The sequence below is a fragment of the Mugil cephalus genome, chromosome 17 (genome assembly GCF_022458985.1).
Source record: "Mugil cephalus isolate CIBA_MC_2020 chromosome 17, CIBA_Mcephalus_1.1, whole genome shotgun sequence".
NCBI lineage: Eukaryota > Metazoa > Chordata > Actinopteri > Mugiliformes > Mugilidae > Mugil > Mugil cephalus.
In genome coordinates, this window is record NC_061786.1 from 14,115,312 (window position 1) to 14,137,294 (window position 21,983).

General features: G+C 44.3%; 2 protein-coding genes across 5 annotated transcripts in view; one reads left to right on the top strand and one right to left on the bottom strand.

The window, feature by feature from the left end:
- Window positions 1-6,234, top strand: part of luzp1 (leucine zipper protein 1) — a 44,098-nt gene extending 37,864 nt beyond the window's left edge. For both annotated transcript variants that reach the window (XM_047610990.1, XM_047610991.1), the window contains one exon: window positions 574-6,234. The gene's annotated coding sequence lies outside the window, so the exon portion shown is untranslated. The remainder of the gene's footprint in view (window positions 1-573) is intronic.
- Window positions 6,235-9,637: 3,403 nt separating this feature from the next.
- On the bottom strand, window positions 9,638-21,901 carry kdm1a (lysine (K)-specific demethylase 1a). Of its 3 annotated transcripts, XM_047611464.1 has the most exons (22): window positions 21,840-21,901; window positions 21,079-21,115; window positions 20,273-20,566; window positions 19,812-19,977; window positions 19,579-19,712; window positions 19,409-19,487; window positions 19,200-19,292; window positions 18,952-19,058; window positions 18,647-18,728; window positions 18,373-18,467; window positions 17,208-17,225; window positions 16,555-16,697; window positions 16,378-16,468; window positions 15,565-15,699; window positions 14,155-14,228; window positions 13,465-13,576; window positions 13,145-13,277; window positions 12,869-13,056; window positions 11,998-12,112; window positions 11,671-11,798; window positions 11,061-11,207; window positions 9,638-10,687 (listed from the first exon to the last, which is right to left on the bottom strand). In XM_047611464.1, the coding sequence occupies exons 2-22, from the start codon at window positions 21,106-21,108 to the stop codon at window positions 10,487-10,489; spliced, it is 2,565 nt and encodes an 854-aa protein (XP_047467420.1). In that variant the 5' UTR covers window positions 21,109-21,115; window positions 21,840-21,901; the 3' UTR covers window positions 9,638-10,486. The 3 variants fall into 3 exon arrangements, with proteins under 3 accessions (XP_047467420.1, XP_047467419.1, XP_047467418.1); XM_047611463.1 differs by lacking the exon at window positions 21,840-21,901 and having other exon boundaries at window positions 21,064-21,115; XM_047611462.1 differs by lacking the exon at window positions 21,840-21,901 and having other exon boundaries at window positions 19,812-19,980; window positions 21,064-21,115.
- Between the last annotated feature and the right edge of the window lie 82 nt (window positions 21,902-21,983).

The window sequence follows — 21,983 nt, forward strand, 5'->3', positions numbered from 1 at the left end:
GTCAGATAAGTAGAGACCCACGTTCGGTCGGAGTATGAGCTACCATCCACTGCTGAAGAATCGTATGCACAGGGCAAGTCTAGGTGAACTGTTTCGTAGCCAAGCGAGCACAGCACAGCACAGCACAGCACAGCACAGCAACGATTTCCTTTACGGTTCATTAATTTAACAATTATTTTTCTCTGAAGTTTCCTGGAAAGAACAACATGGTTTCGTCCAAATGAGGGGAAATTTGAAATTCTTTGAAAGTCAGGCTCAATTTAAACCCAGACAAATATTCGGTCATTTATTTTTTCAGGTTTTATGCAAACAATTGATCGCATTTTATATACTCAGCTGTCCGGCCAACGATTTGCTGTAAAATGACTTACAGTGATTTTAATTGGAAGTGCACCGCCGATCACATTTTCCCCATAATTAGTACCAAATTGCCTCGCTCCTTCTGGCAAACGTTCTGCTAAATTTATGAAGAAATCTCTGGCCTTGGATTTTAAAGATGAATAGTTGTGATAATATTGATTAAAATATGGAGCATTGAGTAAGATCTCTTTTTCTTCGTTTTCCCCCCAACAGCACTCCATTCAGCCCTCAATGGCACAAGGAGGGCCAAACACCAGTCTCCCATCAACTAATGGTTGCATATATTCCCACCATCTCCAACAGACATCTGCAGCTTTTGCAACAAGTAAAGAAAAGAAACTACCCTTGAGTGCACCCTGCCAAATGTTCAGTCCCCGCGAAGAGAGAGAGAGAGAGAGAGAGAAAAAAAAAAAGCCTGTACAGTTTTTTGGAGGTCACCTCACCAGCCCACGTATCCTCTTCTGCTTCTCCTGTTGGATGTATTATAGTGTAATCCTAAAACTTGACAAGGGAGAGGCTGGCATGCTGGAGAGGGCTGGAGATTTTTCCTACTTGCCGGAGAGATTTTTTTTTTTAAGAAAGAAGGAAGGACCCATGAGAGCGACGACGTCTTTCCTCAGAGAACCTTCACCAGTAACCTCGGTGGAGCTGGATATGTCACTTTTGCTTCAGATTCAGAGCGCAATCATCAGTCGACAGCAGTACTTTCCAAACAATGCATCATCTTCATCTCACTGGGCTGGATGTTCATGTAGAAATCTCTCGCAGACAAAATGTTCTCCACATTAAATGTGACCAAAAACAGGAAGCGAATTACCCGCTTTTCATTTTCATCCCGAACTCATATTTACTTGGAAGGCTTACACAGTCATTTTCTGAATTTAAAAAAAACTCTGAAAATCCATGCAAACATGTCCACAAACAACACATTTAAATTTAAGTTTTATTTTTAAGCCACTCTTTTTTTTAAGCCACACTCTGGACCACTCTCTGGCATGCGTTGACCTCAGACTGGATTTAATTTGAGGTCTGAGATGCTGAGCAAACGTTCGCATGTTTCTGAGTAATAAATGAAGAGCACTTGAAAGATTGTGACTCAGCATGCATTCTGCTCAAAGGATTGCTTATTGGCTGCATTTTAGGAGCGCACATAAACAAACATGCAAACAACACACACACACAGTGTTTCTGTCAGACTGGGACCTTATTTATGTCTTTTTTATTATGATTTTGATTCTTCGTAATTCGCTTCCTGTTCTGCATCGTGATTTCTCTTTCTTCTCAAACATGTCGAGGGAGAAGAACATGGATTGCACGTTGTAAAATGCAATACACATGTAAAAAAAAAAAAAAAAAAAGACAAAAAAAAAAAAAAGATTGGTGAGCGGGGGGCATTGTTTATAATCTCTAATCATGATACTATTTCCGTGGTGCTTTGTTTTACAGCTGTTGCAACTGTTCTCACCCATGAATTTTGACGGAGCCATAGCAAACTGGAGTTTCTGTTTAAACTGAACATTGGACTTTGGATTACCAGCAAGCCTGGCCTGGCATGGCCTGGCCTGGCCTGGCCTGGCCTGGCCTGGCCTGGCATGGCATGGCACGGCAGGGCGGACATTTTTTTTTTTTTTTCGGTTTCAGTGTTGCCGTAAATGCTGTGTACACACCAGCCAGTCATAGGAAATACCCAAAGGGGTTGGACTCCTAACAAGGAACTGACAAGTCTGGCTCGTATGTGACTGGATTCGCCGCGCGAATCGCCCCAGATTCTCTCTCGTTTCTTATAGAGCTGTTATTATTTTGTTACATCACAAAGCATCAACTCGTGGTTGGTTAGCTGGAGCAATCGTTCATTGGCAGAGGGACTGCTGCAGCAGTGAGGGTTCGACGGAGCAGATTGAGCCACTGGCCAGTAATAAAAATCAGTATTTTCATTGAAGGGAAGCGGTGCACGTCTTTCATAGAAACCTTGCTGACGTTTTCTGTAAAGTCTTTCGACAGGCTCCTGCTGGATTCGAACACTGTTACACGAGATCCACTGCGGAACGACGTAACCTTTGACACCAGGACACAATTCATGAATGTTGCCGGGGAATGCAGCTGAGAATGACCAATCGCTTGATGCGCTGCATTCTTTGCCTTTTTAACAGATTCAAGAGACAAAGTAACACGATCGTAACTGTGATAACAAGTTCTGGGGCTGCTTAAGAACCTGGGAACTTTTGAATCCTGCTCTCCATCCGCTTCCTCCGCTGTGTCTGACCCCGATGGGGAGGATCTGAATTCTTCTCAGTTCTTCCAGCTTCCATCCAGCTGGAGTATTTATTAGTCTCCACACATGCACAGGTTCTTTTCTTTCTTGGGGAGAGGTCTGCCTGGTGGCAGGAGCTTCATCCGTTGCCACTTTGTCACTTTACTGTTTATGCGAGCAGGAGATTATATGCAATCGAAACTGTCCCCCGTGCAAAGTCTGTAACCATGTCCGAGTCCGAGTCATCACTAGGCCCAAACTCAAGTCTGTTTACCTTCAGAATGCACATTTTCACTAATGCGTATTTCCATTTTTGTTTACCCTAAAAAATATCTACACTATGTTCATCCGTGCCTTTAAATATGATAGTAGATGTAGACTTTCCCGTCAGATTCAGAGCTGCGGTGCAGATAAATGCGACAGAGATTGTAAGGCTCAGTTTTGTTTTTCAAATTTGTATTTTTTTTTTTTAATTTGGAGGACCGTTGTGTGGAACATTGTCAAAGTTTATTTTCTGGGGGAGCTCCTCCCTGGGGGATGTCAAAACAAGATTCTCTGGAAAAAGAAAAAAAAAGACAGACGAAAGAAAGTGGAAGAACACAGGCTGCATCTCTGAAAACACTATGTCCTTTGGATTTGACTGTGGGTCGCGGGGTGCAGCGCAGCCTCAGAGAGGATTGCTGAGTGGCTGCTTCATGGCCACCGCTGGCTGCCTGATAAAACGCAAACAGCCCAGACGTACTGTCAGAGCCCTCAGTGCACATGCCAAGACTCGAAGATCATATAGTCCTCCTCCGCTCTCTGTTATTGTCTCTACTTCCACTCTTTTTATTTACCAAGAAGCAATGCCATCGCTTCCCCAATCGCAGCATCTCAACCGATTCCAAGTTTCCTTTTTAGCATTTCAGACATGCCAAGTGTCCCTCTCCCTCCCTTTGCTCTCGTCTTCTGTTTCCCCCGTTTCCTTGGATTCTCATTTCCTTAAAGTCGAGCCTTGGCCCTAAACGGCGGAGATATGTGTTGTGGGTTCAGAGGGCTGTTTTATTGAAGGCCAGAGGCCTGTCAGCGGGGCCGTGATGGGCAGCTCCCTGGGTAGCAGAAAGGTCGGGGGTCAGGGCTGCGTCTAATCTCGTCTCTGCATCTTGACTCAGGGCTTCTAAATGCGGGAGAGGGGAGGGCGGGGCGACTTGGCGGCGATGTCCACTTTGTGGATAATTAAAACACACGTGGTGGTGCTGGATGTCCAGTTCCCGCCTGCGGTCCTGCTGCCACAGTTGCACACGCTCTCCTCTTGGGCGTAAATGCGTCTGTGAAGGTCCTCGTTTATGGCTCCACTTGTGAACTTGTAAGCCTCTAAAGACGCCTGATCGAGACCGGTGGTGACTGACAAGTGTGTGTGCGTGTTTGTCAGATCAGACATGGTGGTCCTGAGGCTGTTTTTAGGTTTTCTTCGAGGCTGATCACCGAGGGATACTGTACTGTATATAGCTACCGGATGATGCAAACGCTAACACCAACACTTATCCTGCCTTACTACTCCCTATAAACATCACCTGCTTCCCTCCATCCAACATGTAATGCTCCTAGTCTTGCAGCGTCACCCATCCTTTTCTCCATCTTCCATTCATTCCCCTTCCTTTCTTCTGTTCGGCCTTGGCCTTAAAAGACCACTGGAGTCCCAGGAAGAGAGCAGCTGTCGGAAACTGCAGGTTTTACGACACGTCGGAGGGTTTCTCTCCTGGAGACGCGCGCTTCAAAGCGAGCGGGGCCTTTTTTAAAGTGCAAAGTTGAAGCTCCATCTTCCGCTTTGCACGCTGCCTTTTTTTTTTTTCTTTTTCTTTTTTTTTCCCTTACAAGCCCCAAAAGTACACTAACACCAGCGCTAACCCCGCTGTACATCCACTCCATCCGATCCTGGTGTGTGCCCTGGGTGAAGACCCAGTTCTAGCTTTTACCCGGGCTTTGCCCGTGTGGCCCGGTCCACCTGGGACTCCGGTGAAGGGGTTTTAAAGTAGTTTGACGGCTCCTCTTTTTCACGAGCGCTGAATCAGAGGACATCGATCTGGGCCAGCGGGTTATTGATGATACAGGACAAAAATATTTGAGGCTGCTCCTGCTTTCCTGCTGAAACACCAGCTGAAGAGAAATCATAGAGATGTATGCATAAATCGTTTTTATTCGCAAGCTGTTTTATTCTCTCGATGGCGTAGACTAGAATGTACGGAGGGGGCCTCAGGCCTCCATTGTAAAGCCAGGGTCATGGTGTCATTGTGTAGTCTGTAATCTGCACTTAACCAGCACTTAACTTTAAGACCTCGAACGACTAATGCCCCCCACCCCCCACTCCTAACCCTCCCTCTTAGCTCCCTTTAGTAAAAGTGTCCCAGAATCGTACTGTAAGTCTGTTTTCAGTAGCTGTTTCGCTGAATGTAGCACAGATGTGTATTTGTCTTTGCACCAGCCAGATTGGAGGATACAGGAGCGTTTCACGTCACCCGGAAATTTGGCGTCTCCGCCTTTCGAACGTCGTGCCAAAATCATTCCACAGTATTTACGGTTTACAGTCAGAGACGATGCCAGTGTTTCCCCCCCGGATGGATACCCACCCTGTCTCTAAGAAACAAAAGGGGAAATATTCAATTGAGGGTTTTTTTTTTTTTTTTTTTTTGGTTTCCTGCTTATGTATGTTTTTATTTCTTTGTTAAAGAAAAGATGTCTTATTTTGGAATCTATATTGGATAGATTTTATTTAAGGAAAATCTTGTAATTTTGTAAAGTGGGCCTTATTATTGAAATATATTAAGTATTTGTCCATCTTGATTTTAAGAATGCTACTTTTTTTTTCTTCATCTTTTGCTATTACACTCCTGGAGAGTTCTTCTTCTTGTATTTTTTATTTTTTGTTGTTGTTGTTATTATTAGTTCAGTGTTTCTCACAACCTGCAGACATGATGACGCACCACGGATCAGAGACCTTTTTGTAAAGAAGAGCGAGGCCGGCGTCGCGTCGCGGTCGTTGAAGAGTTGAGATCGGTTTAAACGCGCGTCGGCGTCCGGCCTCGCTTGTAGATTCAGGGTCCGTACAACATCATCATCGTCATCATTCTGCGCTGTATGTTTGCAAGTGCTGCCAAAGAAAGAAGCGTGCAGGCCTCAGACACACGTGTATATGTATGTATGTATAAATATATATAAATTTGAAATGCACACAAATAATCTAACAGGAATAATCTAACTGGATCTCATCTCCATCCACGGGCCTGTACAATCGACTTTTTTTTTTTTTTTTTTGAGTGTTTAAGTATTTGTGCACAGAAGGAGACGACGCAGACGGAGGTGTCAAACACAAAAAATGTATGTAATGAAATCAGATCAAAAGGGTTTTATGGTTGATTATTGCTTCTCAGTGTGTCAGCGTTTGCCATGTGGTCTGTGTGGGGAGGCAAATTTTTTTTTTCCTTTTTTTTTTTTTCTTTTTCTTTCCAGCTTTAGACTTAATACATTGTGCATGTTTTAACCTTAACTGTGGCTGGCGCACTCTGCATGTAGGTCTCTCGAAAGCTGCCAACTGTACAGCAGACCATATGTATTCCAATAAAAATAAAAAACCGACCTGTTTGTAACACGTGTTGGAACTTGTGCGTCTGTCTGTGTGTGTGTGAGTGCGTCGCTCTCTCGGTTTTGTAGCCGTGGGGGGAGTGGAGGGGAGGTGGAGGTGGGAGCGCAGCAGCTGACGCGATGCAAACTAAGCACGCAGACAAATGAGGCAAATTGGTCAGGTACAAAGAGGAAAACCACAAGCTGCTGCGGAATGCAAAGTCAGCACACATATCGTTCCCTTAAACAGCTACGCCTCAGGTTTTGTTGAAAAGCCAGCGTTTCTTTTCCTGCAGCTTTAGCTTTAAATAATCTTTTCCTGGTCTGGTCTGACGAAGCACAACTTTTTTTTTTTTGTGTGCGTGTGTTTAACGAGTACTCGGCTACACTTACCTGGGCCGTCGTGATGCTCGGTGAGCAGAAAGATTCCTGCTCCCGCTCAGAATAAAACCTGTGGTGCTAACTGTGGAGTTTACTGTGGAGTTTACTGTGGAGCGCAGGCCTCAACATGTCCGATTCACTCGTCTGGCTTTTATATGCGCGGCTGAACTTCAAAAATGTTTACGTTTCCCATCTCAGACAACTACGCTGTTCACAGATAGTCCTTTATAGACGGCTGTGTATATAGTCATTATACAGTCATTTCCCTTCTTTGTTGTTTTTTTTCATTCCCTCGTTTCTTCCTTTCGTCCCTTTCCTCCTTCACTTTTTCTCTCCTTCCTTTTTCTTGCTTTCTTCCGTTCGTCCCCTCCTCTACTCCTTTCTCTTCTTCGTTTTCCTTTTTTGCTTTGTTCATTCTTCACTTTTTCTTCCCTTCATCTCTTACCACTTCCTTTCCTTCTTGTATTTACTTTGCTTTCTTCTTCCCTCCTCCATTGCTTTCTTTTCACCTTTTCTTTCATTTTTCTTTCTTCTCTTCCTCCTTTACCTTTTATCTTCTTCATTCTTTGTTTTCTGCATTTTCTTCATTCTTCACTTTTTCTTTCCCTCGCCCTTTCCTTCCTGTTTTTACTCTTCTGCCTTCTTCCTTTCTTCCCTCCCCATTCCTTTTTTCTTTCCCATTTCATCCTTTCATCTCTTCCTCCCTTCCTCTTGTCTTTCTTTCCCTATCCTTCCTCTGCACCTCTGCTGGCTTTAATCATCTTAACCAGTCACACCTGAGAGGACTGGATGAAGGACGACGTTGAAGAGACTCTGTCACGTGTCTCCACTTGGGGTCGTGACACCTTTACTTTCAGAGTTTCTGTCCTTCTTTATCCTTCTTTCCTTCCTGCTGGCATGTTACACAAGTACAAACTAAAAGTATTAAAGTATATATTTTCGAAGGCCTGTTTCCTGTTTCCTGAGATGTGAGGTCGCTGAATCCACCAATCAGGTCAAAATACTACAGGTGTTTTCCTCCCACAAGTCAAAACGTCTCCGGTGACTGAAGAGGCCAAAGCAAAAATGAACGAGGATCAGCCGTTCGCCATCCGGCGAACTCTCGGGAGACAAGCGTCTGTCTGGGCTGTCACAAGTCGAAGCGTTTGAGAGTCAGGGGTTAACCCCCGTCTCCTGCTCCTGCCGGTTTAATCCGGCCCAAATTCAGATGCGGGGAGGTGCTGAAAACACAGTGGTGCCTGTTTGGAACCTGGTACTCCTGAGCCTCAGCACTGATGCCTGACCTGAATTAGTGCTGTGAAGTCAACCATGGAAATGACTCAGTGGCACTGCAGACCAGCAGAGAGAGAGAGAGAAAGAGAGGGACGACTCTGTCTACAACAGGTGCAACAGAAGTGACCCCAGATGGATAATTGTTCATGTAGTGTACAATTATCCAGAGAAACACAAGCAGCCTGCTCTCATGTATGACATTTTATTTTTATAACACCATGTTGCTTTCTGAGAAACACGTGACACCAGGATTCACTGAGGAAAAAGGCAAATGACACAGTGATTTGTGATGCACGTACCGTCTACACCGATCAGCCACAACATTAAAACCACTGGAAAGGTGAAGTAAATAAAACTGACCATCTCGTGACATTTCAGTGTTCTGCTGGGAAACATTTAAACCAGGCATTTGTGTGGATGTTACTTAGACATGTATCATCCACCCAGACCAGACACTCCCCCACCCTATAGCAATGACACTCACTGATAGCAGCAGCTGAGCTGAGGATCAACTCAAAAAAAAAACATGAAAAACAGCACAAGGTGTTGACTTGGCCATCGCCTGTTCAGGATTCTCCCAAACTGATCAAGTGTCTGTGAGATCTTTTAATGTCCAGCTCTGCGCAGACAAGTCTGATCCACGGATACCGCGGCACCGTGGAGTCTAGTGGAGCCCATGCCTCAAAGGGCCACGGCTATTTTTGGGGTAAAGGTTAAATAGTCTTGCTTTTATATAACGCTTTTCTACCTATTGGTACTCAAAGACACAACCCCCTCTATCTACTGAGCCACAGCTGGTCATAATAATATGGCTGATTATTGCAATACTCAAGTACGACTAAGGCTGATGGGAATCATAACAGTTTTTCAGGTTTTCCCTATTAAACCAATGCAGTGGTGCCGGAGGAAAACTCTGCGTGACTGGGTGCGCAACTGACAGGCTGACGTCTTTAAAGTCAAACTGATAGTTAAATGCTGACAGCCATTGTTCCGATGATTGCTGCATTTATCTCAGATTTCACTATTATGGGTGTTGTCAAACGTACCCACATCACATCACTCGTACCTGAGCGAGCGAACATTCCGCCCAGCAACTACGAATTACGCATGATGTGCTCAGGCACGCTGCGGTCACTCCTCCAGAGTTTTTTTTTTTTTATTTTATTTTTTAATATCTATAAAGTAATCAGTAGGAGCGGGCTGGAGGCTATTATGAAAAAGAACCTCACCAGTCAACAGTTGCACACTGCTCAGAGCCTCTGGTTTACCAGGGAGGTGAAAATATCCGAGTGCCGCGGTCCAAAACCCCAGCTCAAATTACTGTTGTTACATCAAACATCTCCTCTGGTCACGATAATAATAACCACAGCTCCGGGGGAAAAAAACAAGGGCCGCGATGCCGGGGAGCGGATGGAAACAGAGGGGCACGGAGCCCTGGAACACGGCTCCTCAGAAAAGCTCATAGCTCATGGTTGACCATTTTAATCTCCCCCCTCATTCATCAGATCCCCCACTATGTGGAGCTACTGCCAGGGACCCTCATTGCTCCCCCTCACACACACGCATGCACACACATGCACACACACACAGCACCACAGAGCATGGGAAGCAGCGAGTGGGGGTGGGTGGGTGAGGAAGGGGAGGTGGGTCACTGGAGGGTCAAAGCAGAAGCAGCCATGTTGCACTTTTCAGGAAGTGACTGGTGAATGTTATAAATAAAAAAAACTGATTTCCAGATGAGGTTTCTTTTCTTCTTTTAATAACAAAACACTTTGACCATATAAAAAAAAAAAAAAAAAAAAATGAAAAAGTGTTGACAACCATAATAAAATACTTAAACCACTATGGTAACAAAAAAACAAACAAAAAAACATTCACAATTCTTTCAACATCTGTTCACCTTTTAATACAAACTATTTCCACTACAACCTAATTGACAGAAATTAAATTTGAGAGGCATTCAGCTACAGTAAATAGCGATAATTTCAGCCTTAAGACAACCAAAACAACAGGGTACGAGTCTCTTGTTTTGAAAAGCTAAACCCGTTCAGTGGGGCAGGACTGTTCTGCTGAGTCGGCCATCTGGACGCCTGCTTTTTTTTTTCCTTTTTTTTTTTAGGTTGCGTGTACATTTAGTGAACAAGTTTTCAGCCATGCCTTAAACTTCACACCAGGGCAGGGCACATAAATAAATGTTTGGCTTTGAGCAACACTCCGAGTACCAAAAGTAGTGCCATGCTTTTGTTTCTGAAATCAGTTATTTATACAGGTTAGTACGGATTATTACATCGGCATGTAATAAAATTTGAATTGATTCTCGCCGGCAGCCCAGATATTTTCGACCGTCCCCGTGAGTTAAACGTATATACTGTGTGTTTATTTTCAGAGTCCTAAAAGTCAGGAGAAATTTCACATCACACATACAGCCCAGAAAATAAACTCTAGATGCGTCGTCGTTTCAGCCTGAAGGCAAAAAAAAAAGGGACTTCTGAGATGTTTCACATGCAGAGACGTCACCAGTTTATAGTTGAACCTTTATATTTCTTCGTAAACCGAAAAAAAAAAACAAAAAAACAAAAAAACCCCAAAAAGGTGGTGGAAAAGTCCCGAGCCCCTTTTTTTCTTTTAGGCGCTGGCGGTGGGCTGAGCCTGCGGAGGGTTGCTGGTGGCCGTGGGAGTGGCTTGTCGGGGGAGCGTGTACATGGCGCCCAGGAACTGATCGGCGATGCGTCCGGCCTCCCGGAGGCCGCTGAGCAGGGCGCCGTGGACTGTGGCCGGGTAATTTCTGATGGTGTGCTCGCCGGCGAAGAAGAGGCGAGGGACGGGCTGAGAGGAGAGGAGGAGGAAAAAAAAAAGAAAGAAAGAAAAAGAAACAACAAAACACATTAAGATCGATTTGTTCCAACATAATAAGGGATTAAAACAAAACAGAGGGTTAGTGAGAGAGAGAGGGGGAGAGGGAGGGGGAGCTGAAGTGTGGTGAAATGTCCGAACTCATCAGTCGACGCATAAATATGACTTGCTCGCATTAATCTGCATGCCAACATCAAAACAGCCGAAAAACATCTGCGTTGGGAATAAACTGATCCGCGTTGGTTTGGTCGCGTTACTGTGGGCAGGATGGGATGCCTCCTCTCTTTCTCTTATTTTCCTCTCACACACACACACACACACACACACAGTTTCTGTTGCCTTTTACCTGTGAGGCTCCCGGTATCGCCGGCCCAGGTGTGATGGGCTGCGCCATGAGGTCGTAGTCGTTCCCCGAAGAACCTGCCGCGACGTACGAGTAGGAGCCCCTCGCCCAGGGGTCGGCACGCCAGCGGGTGACCACAGTTTCCTTTGGCTGCCATGACAACAAACAAAAACAGTGATTTATTATTTTTTTTAGGAGTTTCCGTGATGACATTAGAGGGGACCTGTAAGCAGCTGGATGGTGAACAGATCTGACGCCAGCCCGCGTGCATATGATTTTATCCCATCTGAGGCCATAAGCGAGTGATTTATGACGAAGGGTGGTTTTGGATGCGACTCTGCTTGGGAGCGCTTTCACATATGCTCAGTGACTAAAGCTGCGCTGGTTATGGGGGTAAATTCAGGAATGAGTTTTTAAATTCCTAAATATTGGAAGGGAAAAAACTCACTCAAAAAGTAACCCACGGCTGTGTTTTTGTAAATTTAATTAAGATGTAATTGAACACAACTGCCAGCTATGTGGACACTGATTTTGAGAGGAATGTACAAACAAATGCCTCACAGATCCCGAAACTACCAAACATGCCTTCGCTTTTCACGGATGAAATACGGACCTGCGGCACGGCGCTGCTCCCGAATATTCCTTTGAGAATGGCCAGGCAGCGTCCCACGATCACGTCATCGCTGATGTTCTCCATGATGCCGGCGGCCTCACCAGCCATCAGAGCGAGCAGGATCGGAGCTGACGGGGGGAAAAGTCGCACCCACTGTGAGGTTTTTTTTCTTTTTTTTTTTTTCTTCCACACAGACTGAGAACTTCACGCCACATCACTTAGGACAATGATCCCTTTTAAGAAAATACTGCCGCGAATAATGGCACCACTTAATTATCCACTTGTTCTCAAAAGCAACAGTTTTCGGCGTGCACGCGATCTCCTCACCTTTGTAAAGGTTCCAGAAGAGGAAGAGTTCGCCCCGACTTGCAGTGGTGGAGCCGACGTGACCGAACAGGTTGACGCTTGGGTCCCAGAAAACGCGGTCGAAACACAGCACCACCTTAAAAAAAAAAAAAAAAAAAAAAAAGAGAAAGGAACGCAAAATAAGGACAATTAAAGGGGCAATTCTTTAGTCCAAAGCTCAACAGCCTGTGAGGTACATCTCCTATTCAGCTCATTTACTGCAAACAAAAGCTGTGAGCATGTGAATGGCGGCGCTCCCCCTGCTGGCGACACGGTCACAGTAGCAGCTCAAGTTGCATAATAATGCAGTATTCTCCTCTGTGCTGCTGCAGCATTAGGAGTTAAACTACTTTGCTGCAGATGATGCTCGGTGACGGAGAGAGTGGGAGTGCTGGTAGGTCAGGAGTGACGCAGAACGAACGCTCTGGTCAGATTACAAACACGCTGGGAAAAAGAATCGTTTCATTCCGACGCCAACAGGCCGCAGATCCCCACGGCGTGCCACCCTCTGAATGCCAGCTCCCATTTCAGCAGAGACAATTAAAACGTCATTTGTTCAGACGGCGTAGGGGAATTCTCACTGTCGTACCCCCTTAACTGATTTATGAAATGAAAAACTGGACATATAGGGTGAGGAAATTGGTTGAATTCAGCAGATGTAGCAATACGTATACGGAAACTGACGAAGCCCCAAGGAACACAAGCAATAAATTTGGAATAATCTTTGTTTGACTACAGGATCCCACCAGCAGAGGAAGTTGGAAAACAACACAGACAGCAGCAGGAACATTTAAAAATCTATTCGCTCTCATGTTTAAAGTCTTGAACTTTGTTGTGTATTTACGAGCCCGACCTTGTTGAGGTTGCCGAAGCCCATCCTCTGTATAGCCGACGTCTTCCACTCTGGCAGCGGGGGGACGAACTGGACGGCGGGAGGCTGCTGCTTCAACACGCCGAGAGGCAGAGTGCACAGCACGGCGTCACACTTGTATATGAAGGTCTGGGTCGTGGAGCGCGTGTTGACCGCTATCACCTCGCAGCCTGGAAACGAGCAGATCAATAACCATCGGTACGTGAAATTTACTTTTGCCTAAAAGAGACAGAAGGCTCAGTCCCGCTGTGCACTTACCGGACGCCGTGTATCGGACCTGCCGCACTGCTGTGTTCAGTTTGATGTCCAACCCTTCAGCCAGGGCCACGGGAACGCACGAGTAGCCATTTCTTACAGTTAGGTGGCTGCCAGTGAACTCAAAGTCATCGTCCTGTGAACACATTAAAAAATGAATAAATAAATAAATGAATCAATCAATTAAAGGAAGTATCTCAAAGCTAAGCTAGCAATAACTAGCATCAGCGTACATATGCGATCGTACGACCCCTGAGGGTTTTGTTGTCCTGACAATAGTCCTGAATTGCACGGTTGTGACATAACTGGGTGCATGTGAGTACCTGATCCCAATGCTTGAGAGACAGGGTGGAGAGGGGTGTAGCGTTGGCAAACTCCAGGTTGGCAAAGTGCCAGTCTAGAATCTGCCGATCCCTGGACGACAGGTAAACATCGCTGTGGGAACCAAGGGGAAAACAGAGACGTGAGGAATGAGGAAGACAGATTTACACACGCACCAGCTCGCTGAGCACAAACTGCTGCTGGATTAATAACACATTTTTGAACACTGCGTTACACATGACTCAACTCCTAGAGGGCACGATGCAGGTAAATGTGTGCTGCTGAGTGCTGCAGGGCTCCAAAAGGAAAGTCTATTTCATATCGGTGTAGTAAACTTGACTTGGATTGGCTCCTATTAGAACAATTCATAGGGGAATTCTTGTGGAGATCCACAGTAAAAAGCTAATGTATTGAACCAAGCTACAGCAGCAATAATGAAAAGAGAGATTCCTGATCATAATGCATCTGAGTATAATGCAGGAATGTGCAAAGAAATGATTGGAAATCACAGAACAACTGGCTCATCCAGGGGCACAGCATTCATTCTCCAAATGCAAACACGTAGATCACTTTCAGTGTTTGCATCTTGAGAGAAGATGAACAAATGGAGACAGTTCTGCCCAGCAAGCCCTCATATCGCGTAAGAAAAGAAAGGGCAGCAGCTGAGACGCTGAATTAATGGGATGCGTTACCTCGGTGGGTTGGCCTCCAGCTCCTGCAGCTTCTCCTCCAGCTTGACCTGCATCTCCACCAACTCATCATACTCCTACACAGAGACAAAGCAGAAAGGACATGTAGACGGCAATTACCCACAAAGCAGCATAAGACTCACTGTCAGGAGGCTGCACAGCTACAGATAGAAAGCTGTTTTATGATACTATAATTACAAATATTGCACACGATATTCAAAAAATCAATCATTTCCAAACATAATTGCCGGTTACGCTCCTACAGTAGATCAGCATTTTGACAAACGTAATTTGCGGGCGCAGACACAACTTGCACCTCACTTTAAGAGCTTTCAACTAGGTGAAAGTGCGTGGCATGCATGCGCACGTGTTGCGTTCGAGGTACACACCCAGAGGGTTTAAGGTCATGTAGAAAGTACAAACAGCGTTCACGAGAAAAAGGGCTGACTCAACCTGTTCATCACAACAGAAGAAACTACGACAAGAGTCTGGTAATACCACCTACCACGGCGGGCCCGGCCACAGCCACACGGACGCAAGTCTATTAACGTCTTAGGGATGGATGCCTGCAGCCGAGCAAACTGACCTTAGGAAATGCTAAAAGTGGAAGGAATACTACGACACAGCCCAACAAAAATACACTACCACAGCCATTCCCTTATTGGTGTTTAATTCTCGTAATAAATGCGTGTTACGGGCACGCACGCTCTTAAATGGCCGTTCTCTCTCGCTCAGAGCATGTATATACTGTGCATATGCAGACATAAAGAGCGCCAGGCCGTTATTTTAAAAGCCTTGAAGTGGTTTCTCAGACAGCGGATGGGTCGTAGACAAATCCAGCTCAGATACCAGCTGTGTTTAAACCAACTAAATCGTCCTTCTAAAATACACACAGCAGCAGCAGTGGAGGTGATTTATCCGCACCGAAAATAAAACAGCAGAACTCACTCTAATAATACATCCTACCGAGGCATTAAACCACTTAAACACAGCCTGTCTGGTTTACTTAGACTGCACAGCATTAAAATACGGCGAGGCATCCACCCCCGACCTAGTAGTGGAGAAAATATCCCCTTTACATGCTTTTCACGCCACCCAATAAAAATGAGTGGTTTGATCTGTACCTCCTGACTCATCTATACACTTAATGGTGACCTAATAGTCACAACACACCACGAACACACTGGGACTTTTTAAACTTTGCCTAGAATTATTTGAAGTCCAGTTCCTGCCTGGTCACAGATCTGAGGAAGTTATGAAAGTGTCACAAAAGAATTTATTCTGGAAAACAACCGGCCTACATGACCAGCCAGCAGCCTGACAGCAGGAAGTGTAGGAAATGTAAAGAGGAGCTTTATAGTAATGTTTCGCCATGACACGGTTCTGTTTTTTTTTTTTTTTTTTTAAGCTTACTTTGCAAAGCGCTGTAAGGTCGCGGTGCTTGCTCTTCACGAGGAACTCGGCCGTGATATCTCTGGGTGGCTTGACTTCACTTGCTTCCTTGTACTGCTGATGGAGCTCCTTCACCCGTTCCTTCGTGGTCACCATCTGGAAAGGTGGTGAGAAAAGGGTGAGTGAGGTCAAGAGAAGGGGAAGGAGGAGGCCACGGTGGGTAAAAAGGGAGAAGGCAGAATTTGAGAAGTGATAAGTACAGAGGTTAGATATATGTTTTGTTTCTGTTTTTTTCTACTCGCACTATTAGTGCAAATAATAAACTGAGATATTCTCCTTGACTATTAAGTTTTCACGTTCAGTTAAATTGCTTGGGAATTTGCCAAGTGAAGCTTTTTAAATAACAGCATGAAAGCTCTTTAAGGCTACCACTTAAAAATCACTAGGAAATATCACCCAATTTTGAATAAATTTTCATGTATTTTGCACTACACCAGCATTTGGTCTAACATGGTGAAATCTCTCTCTCTCTTTTTTTTTTTTTAGGTATCATTTTTTGTAGTTTAGAATTTCTCATTTCCTGGTAAAACAATTTAAAAATGTTGATGACTCATCCTGCACCTATTTTGCATCCAATAAAATGCTTTCTTAATTTTTCTTTTGGTGGTGACGAATCAAAGCAGACTGGATGTTTTGAGATGCAGGGAGCTTCTGTGCATTCGAATGTTTAGATGAGATGAAGATGAACCGGTTTGCTAAGCTGCTGACACCCAACCAAAGTCATCTCTCTGACTGATGCATTCATGGCCTTCAGGGCGCCTAACTCATACCCACCTTATTGAGAAGATCCCTCAGGTCTTCCTGCGTCTTTACGATCTTCTTCCAGTGTTCTATCTGCTCGTCTTTTACATGCTTCTCCTGCAGCCTGCGAAAAAGAGACGCACGATGAGCGGCGTTTGACTGTGTTCTCAGTTCACGAGTCTGCTGCCATGTAGCGTTCACCATACTCACTGTATGACCACCTCCAGGGCCTGTCCCAAGGAAACTGGTTTGTTGTTGAGGAAATTAAAGTCCAGTTGGTGGCTGAGGTAAGAGGTGGCCTCCAGGAGTCGGTTGAACTCCTGCTCAACCATCTCATCTTTCTCTTTTGGTACCTGAAAACATAACAATGGCACAAGAAGGACGATATTGCACCAGTCACGTTACAAATTGCAGCGGGGAGTAAAAGCATGCTAGGCCCGTCTGGCGCTGAATGTTTTTTTTCCCCTGCGATAACAAATGGTAGTTCAGTTGATTAGCCTTGATGATGATACTCTATACTGTGCTTTTCTCTTCTTACATAATTAATACTATATGAGCAAATTAAAAATAAATAGTGCAGTCATTCCCAAGCGTTAATATTTCATGCCTTAGTAAACATGCAGCAAATACTATGTTAAGAAAGCAGCAGTTTTTTAGATGAAGGATAAAAAGTGTTATTGGGATGAGAGTTAATCTCAGATGGAGGGTTTTAAGAAACATTTCTACAGTATCTCTGCTAGAATGAGAAGATTTAGGGGGTTTAATATGAGTTGCTCATTTTGTTTTGATGAAATACTTGAAGGAATGTTTGATTTTTATACAGCGGAAAAAGAGTAATGATATGTAAATAAACATATACATACACTTGTGCATCGTTCACCCTTTAGTTGTTCACCAAAAGATGAACATGGTAGAGGTTGAAGAGAGAAGAGGGGAGGGGGGAGAGAGACAGAGAGAGAGAGAGAACACATTAGGTAAACACAGCTTTAACCTTAAACAGGTTTGCACAAAAGTAAAACATGTACATTTAATTTGCCTGTTTTCCTGCAGAGGAGGAAACCAGTAACATATGACGTGGATGCTTCAAGAGCCCTGCTGCCTAGTCTCCACTTCAATGGAAGTGCCCTGAAAACAAACTTAAACATCCGACTAATGTTGTTGCCACTTGATGGACAAGACCAAAATAAAAAGGGGAAAACGCTGTTTATTCCCAATTTAACGACGTTAAGTTACATCCGTTTTCAGGTCGGCTGCGCTCCGAGAGGAGCTCGAGCTGTTGCAGATGACACGCGAGGGTAAGGAGTTAAATAGCTCGTCCATTCACTGTGCTTTTGTGGCTCATGGAAAACCAGATCCCTGCCTCGGGACAAGAACGGGCTCGGAGAAAAGCTATGAACCCAAGATGCAGAGCGCTAGAATGCCATGAGGGTGATGTTGTGCATACATAAACGCTTTCAGCTCAGGGAAGTAAACAACACAAGGACCTGGTTTTGAAAACTTTACACATCTATGGTGGCACAGAAAAGAAAGTGGACTATGAGTGAATTATTTTAATTTGTGTATAAAACCCAGATCCTCTCCTAGGTTACAACTGAGAACAAACACAATCCAAACACAAAAGTCATTGCATCTTATCAATATTAAACATACCATTCTAACATTCACAGTGATGGAAACAAATATATGTAAACCACAATCAAAGGAACAACGCTGGAGGTCTGGGTTTGGGTTACTTTAACTATTTTGTAACAATTTAGTAGCTACTCTCCATAGAAATGGGTTCCCTGTATACATAATGAAAACTAAATAAATACACAATTCAAACTTGTGCTGATCCGATCCGCAACTAAAAAAAAAGCACTGTTGCCGATAAGGTTTGACGAGTTATCGATTCACATAGTTACACTGCCACCATCACTGAGAATGTTCAACAGGTGTCAGTAAGACTGAAGCAAGCACATACTTTTCACACATCATAGAATAAATCACATGCAAGCCTTTATTGCTTGATTGAGTAATTGTACTCACAGCCTGGCCATTGGCTTCATACAGTGGACACTTCTGTTTGATCTTGGCCAGCTCCATGTTGACCTGCTTACTGACCACCGCCATAGGATTCCCCCCTGACCAAGCACACAGAAACATTAAAACATGAAACGGCACCGCAAATAACACAGGTAATTATCACCCTCTACAGGTCGACTGAAGTAACTGTAAAACCTATCCATGATTTAAAAACAAAAACAAAACAAACAAACAAAAGAATAGTTGTGTTAAACGCTAGAATAAACCAGATTCTTACCCAGTCCCGTCACTACCATGGCTCCCAGGTCTGCAACATAATTGCCCTTCCTAAATGTGGCCACTCTGCCTCCCACACGGTCCTACACAAAAAAATTACATTGAAAAACTGACCTACATTCTTCACTGATGTGGCTCAGGATTGATTTCAGCCTGTAGATGTTTGGGTGCTGCCCTCTCAAGCCCACCCAAAAAACAAATGTCTCTCTGTATTAAAGCGCCCAAAATAACTTAAATCTACAGTTGACCAATAGCTGATTGATACGTGACAGTAATAATTTAATAGAAAGGTTACTGGTCACCTACCCGGGCTTCCAGTACTGTAACATCCATCCCAAAGCTCTGTAGCTGCCTGGCTGCAGCAAGGCCAGACACACCTCCACCAATGACTATAACTTTTCCAGTCTTCTTAGCTACAACAACAAGCGGAAATTGCATTGATGAAGCATCTATAAATTATTGTTTGTTTTGCAATTAAGAAACAAAAATGTTGCATGGCTACATTGTACCTAAACCAGTATTATTTTTCAATAGAATGATGGACGAGTACTCACTGGGTAAAGGCTTGAGTCTCTTGTAAATTCCAAAGTTGATAAGACCATGCCTTTCTAAGTAGCTGTGTATCCTGTGGACCAGAACAGCATCACCTAAAAAGAGAACAAAGGGACATTAAACCTCAACTTCTGTATGACTACAATGTTTCTCAAAAGAAATTTCAAGAAATTGAAATAATGCTTAGTTGGTGTTTCATTCAGAGTCTCACTATTGTATGGAGCTTCAAGCTGCTGTGCTGTTGCCTCAAATGTCAGCTGAACTTTAGGATTGTCCAGCCAGAGTTGGAGCTGAGATTAATAGAAAATAGAGATTAAAATAAATATTCCACATCCCTCTTGGCGAGGGGATACGAAGCACTGTGTTTAGACAGACACGTACTGTACGGTTGCGGATGTACAGGAAGACCTTCTGAGTCTGCTGGGGACCACTGATGATGTCAGGGAAGCAGGCGGCCTCCTGGGAAGTCATACGATCGTGAGGAAGACGACTTTGGAAAGCAGCTCCTTCAACTCCTAAAAACAGACATCAATATTTCTGTTCTGTTAACATGGGTCGTGATTTAAGATCAATCTAACACCAAAAGAGAAATACGATTTAAAACACAGACTCACCAGATGGTTCCTCCGGTTCACTGTCATTCTCTTCCTCTGGCGGTGGAGCTGGAGGAGGAATTACCTGCTTCCTTTCTTTCTCTGCCTTGGCGTTCCTCTCCTCCTCAGAGTAGTATTCATCCTCCGATAGATTGGCCAGGCTTTCGTCCATCTCGCGGTACTCCACCTGCAACAGTAGGCACAATAAAAGCATCATTAAAACCTGGGATTTCCACACTGGTACGGTTTGTTCGATCCCACTTCTGTGTGCTGAAACCTTTCCAGGAGTAACCAACAACTGCCAAGTTTCACCACGCTGCAAACCCTACTTTCACTGAGGAGCAAACACCAGACATGAAGATTAAATGCACGACACTTTTATGCAAACAAGTGAATTGTCAGAAGATATTGTTAATTCTGCCACTACCGAATTAAGCTCACTCGGTCTTCCTCATGAGCTTACAGAAACCTAAAATGTTTACTTTTGCTCGCTTGCGTCGACTCGTCCTACGGACTTCAGCCGCATCCTGCTCTGCCCCCCCAGGCCCTGACTGGTGGGGCAAAGGAGCTCCTCCTGCTTCCCCACTAGGGGACGACCTCTCCCTCTTCTTAGGATCCATGGATGCTGCAGCCGAAGCTGAAGGACCGGTCTGGGCATCAGAACCAGGGGCCCTGTCACCCCCTGCTGCTCCAACAGACGACGAGGAGGAGGAGGAAGAGGAGCCAGCATCGGATTTCTTGCTAGACAGCATTATGGAGGATGTCGGAGGCCTCTCCTGAACAAACCGGAAAAAGGAATCATTAATGATGAAAGAGACAACAAACACAGGACATTCATTTTCAAGTGAAATGGTTGAAATCTGAATGTTCAAAATAGGACAAACAATAAAAAAAAGCTACAAATTATTAGATGAAAATGATGGTGTGTGGTTTGAGATAGCTGTAAAAATGTCCGTCCTTTGAATAGCACTTGTTTGCATTTTCAAATGAGAACACAGCTTTAATTAACATAAAAAGACTATCATGTCAAACTGGTGTCATACTCACTGGTCAGTGGTTTCGTCAACAAAATTAACTCATGTCAGAAAAATCAAGGCTGCTGTTTAAAGCAGTGAATGCACCTTACAACAGGCTGCCAGCCACCAAATACTGTCTGGCTTTTGAGGAAACATCACCCAGAAACATACCATTTGAACAACTGGATGATTGAAACAATGTTAACTGTGCATGGATGTCATGGTTTTATGAAATGAGGGCTCCAAGGTACAGTAACCTTGTCTTGTTTTACCCATTTCTCCGTGCACCTGGTAATATCCATTCAAACACTAAGAAATGAAGACAGAACACGAAATATGGTTACGAACAGGACCGACTGAATTAAAAAATATTGGCCGTTTACATGATATTGAACGAATTTTATACCCATAAACACTGAATGAATTGCTCGGAATAATCAGATAAAAATGTGTTTCCCGCGGCTCACTTGTGTTGTACTTTGCCTTTTAATGCGTGAATCATATAACGTACTATAGACTACTAAACTACTAAAACGCTGGTGGTTCTCCTGTTTGGGCTACTGGTTTGATTTATTTAAACCCGGCTCTGCGTTGGTCAGAAACATCTGTTGTGCCGACACCGTTTTCCTGATCGTAGATTGCCATTTTGTTCCAATGGACTAACGTTAGCTTGCTACAGCTAGCTGCAGCATGATATGAGGCTACCACACCTTTGTCCTTGGCAGCGACTCACACATAACACATAAGAATACACTATTCAGTTCTCGTTATGTTACTGAAAGCCACGCTACACTAGAACGGTAGTTTTGCGTCGTTTAACATTTCAATGTATCCTTAGAAAGCATGCTACATTAGCCGAGGCTAACAATGAGATCTGGCTAACAGCAGCAGGTGCGCCGGCTTTGCTTTCAAGGGGGATCCGCACTAATGGAAAAACAGCGCAATCATAAGTAACCCTCCTTACACCAGAGAACGTTACTCCGGGGAATTAATGTAAACGTTAAATATGTGCAAATATTTTTTAAAAAAATACCTCTCAGTCCCCCGCAGATGTCAACACACAAAGACGGCACAGTAGCAGGTCCTCTTTCAAAGAGCCCCACTGTGATTGGTTAATGGAAGACCTTACGCAACGCCACTCTGTTGCATGATTGGCTGAAATAACTGTCAATCAAAA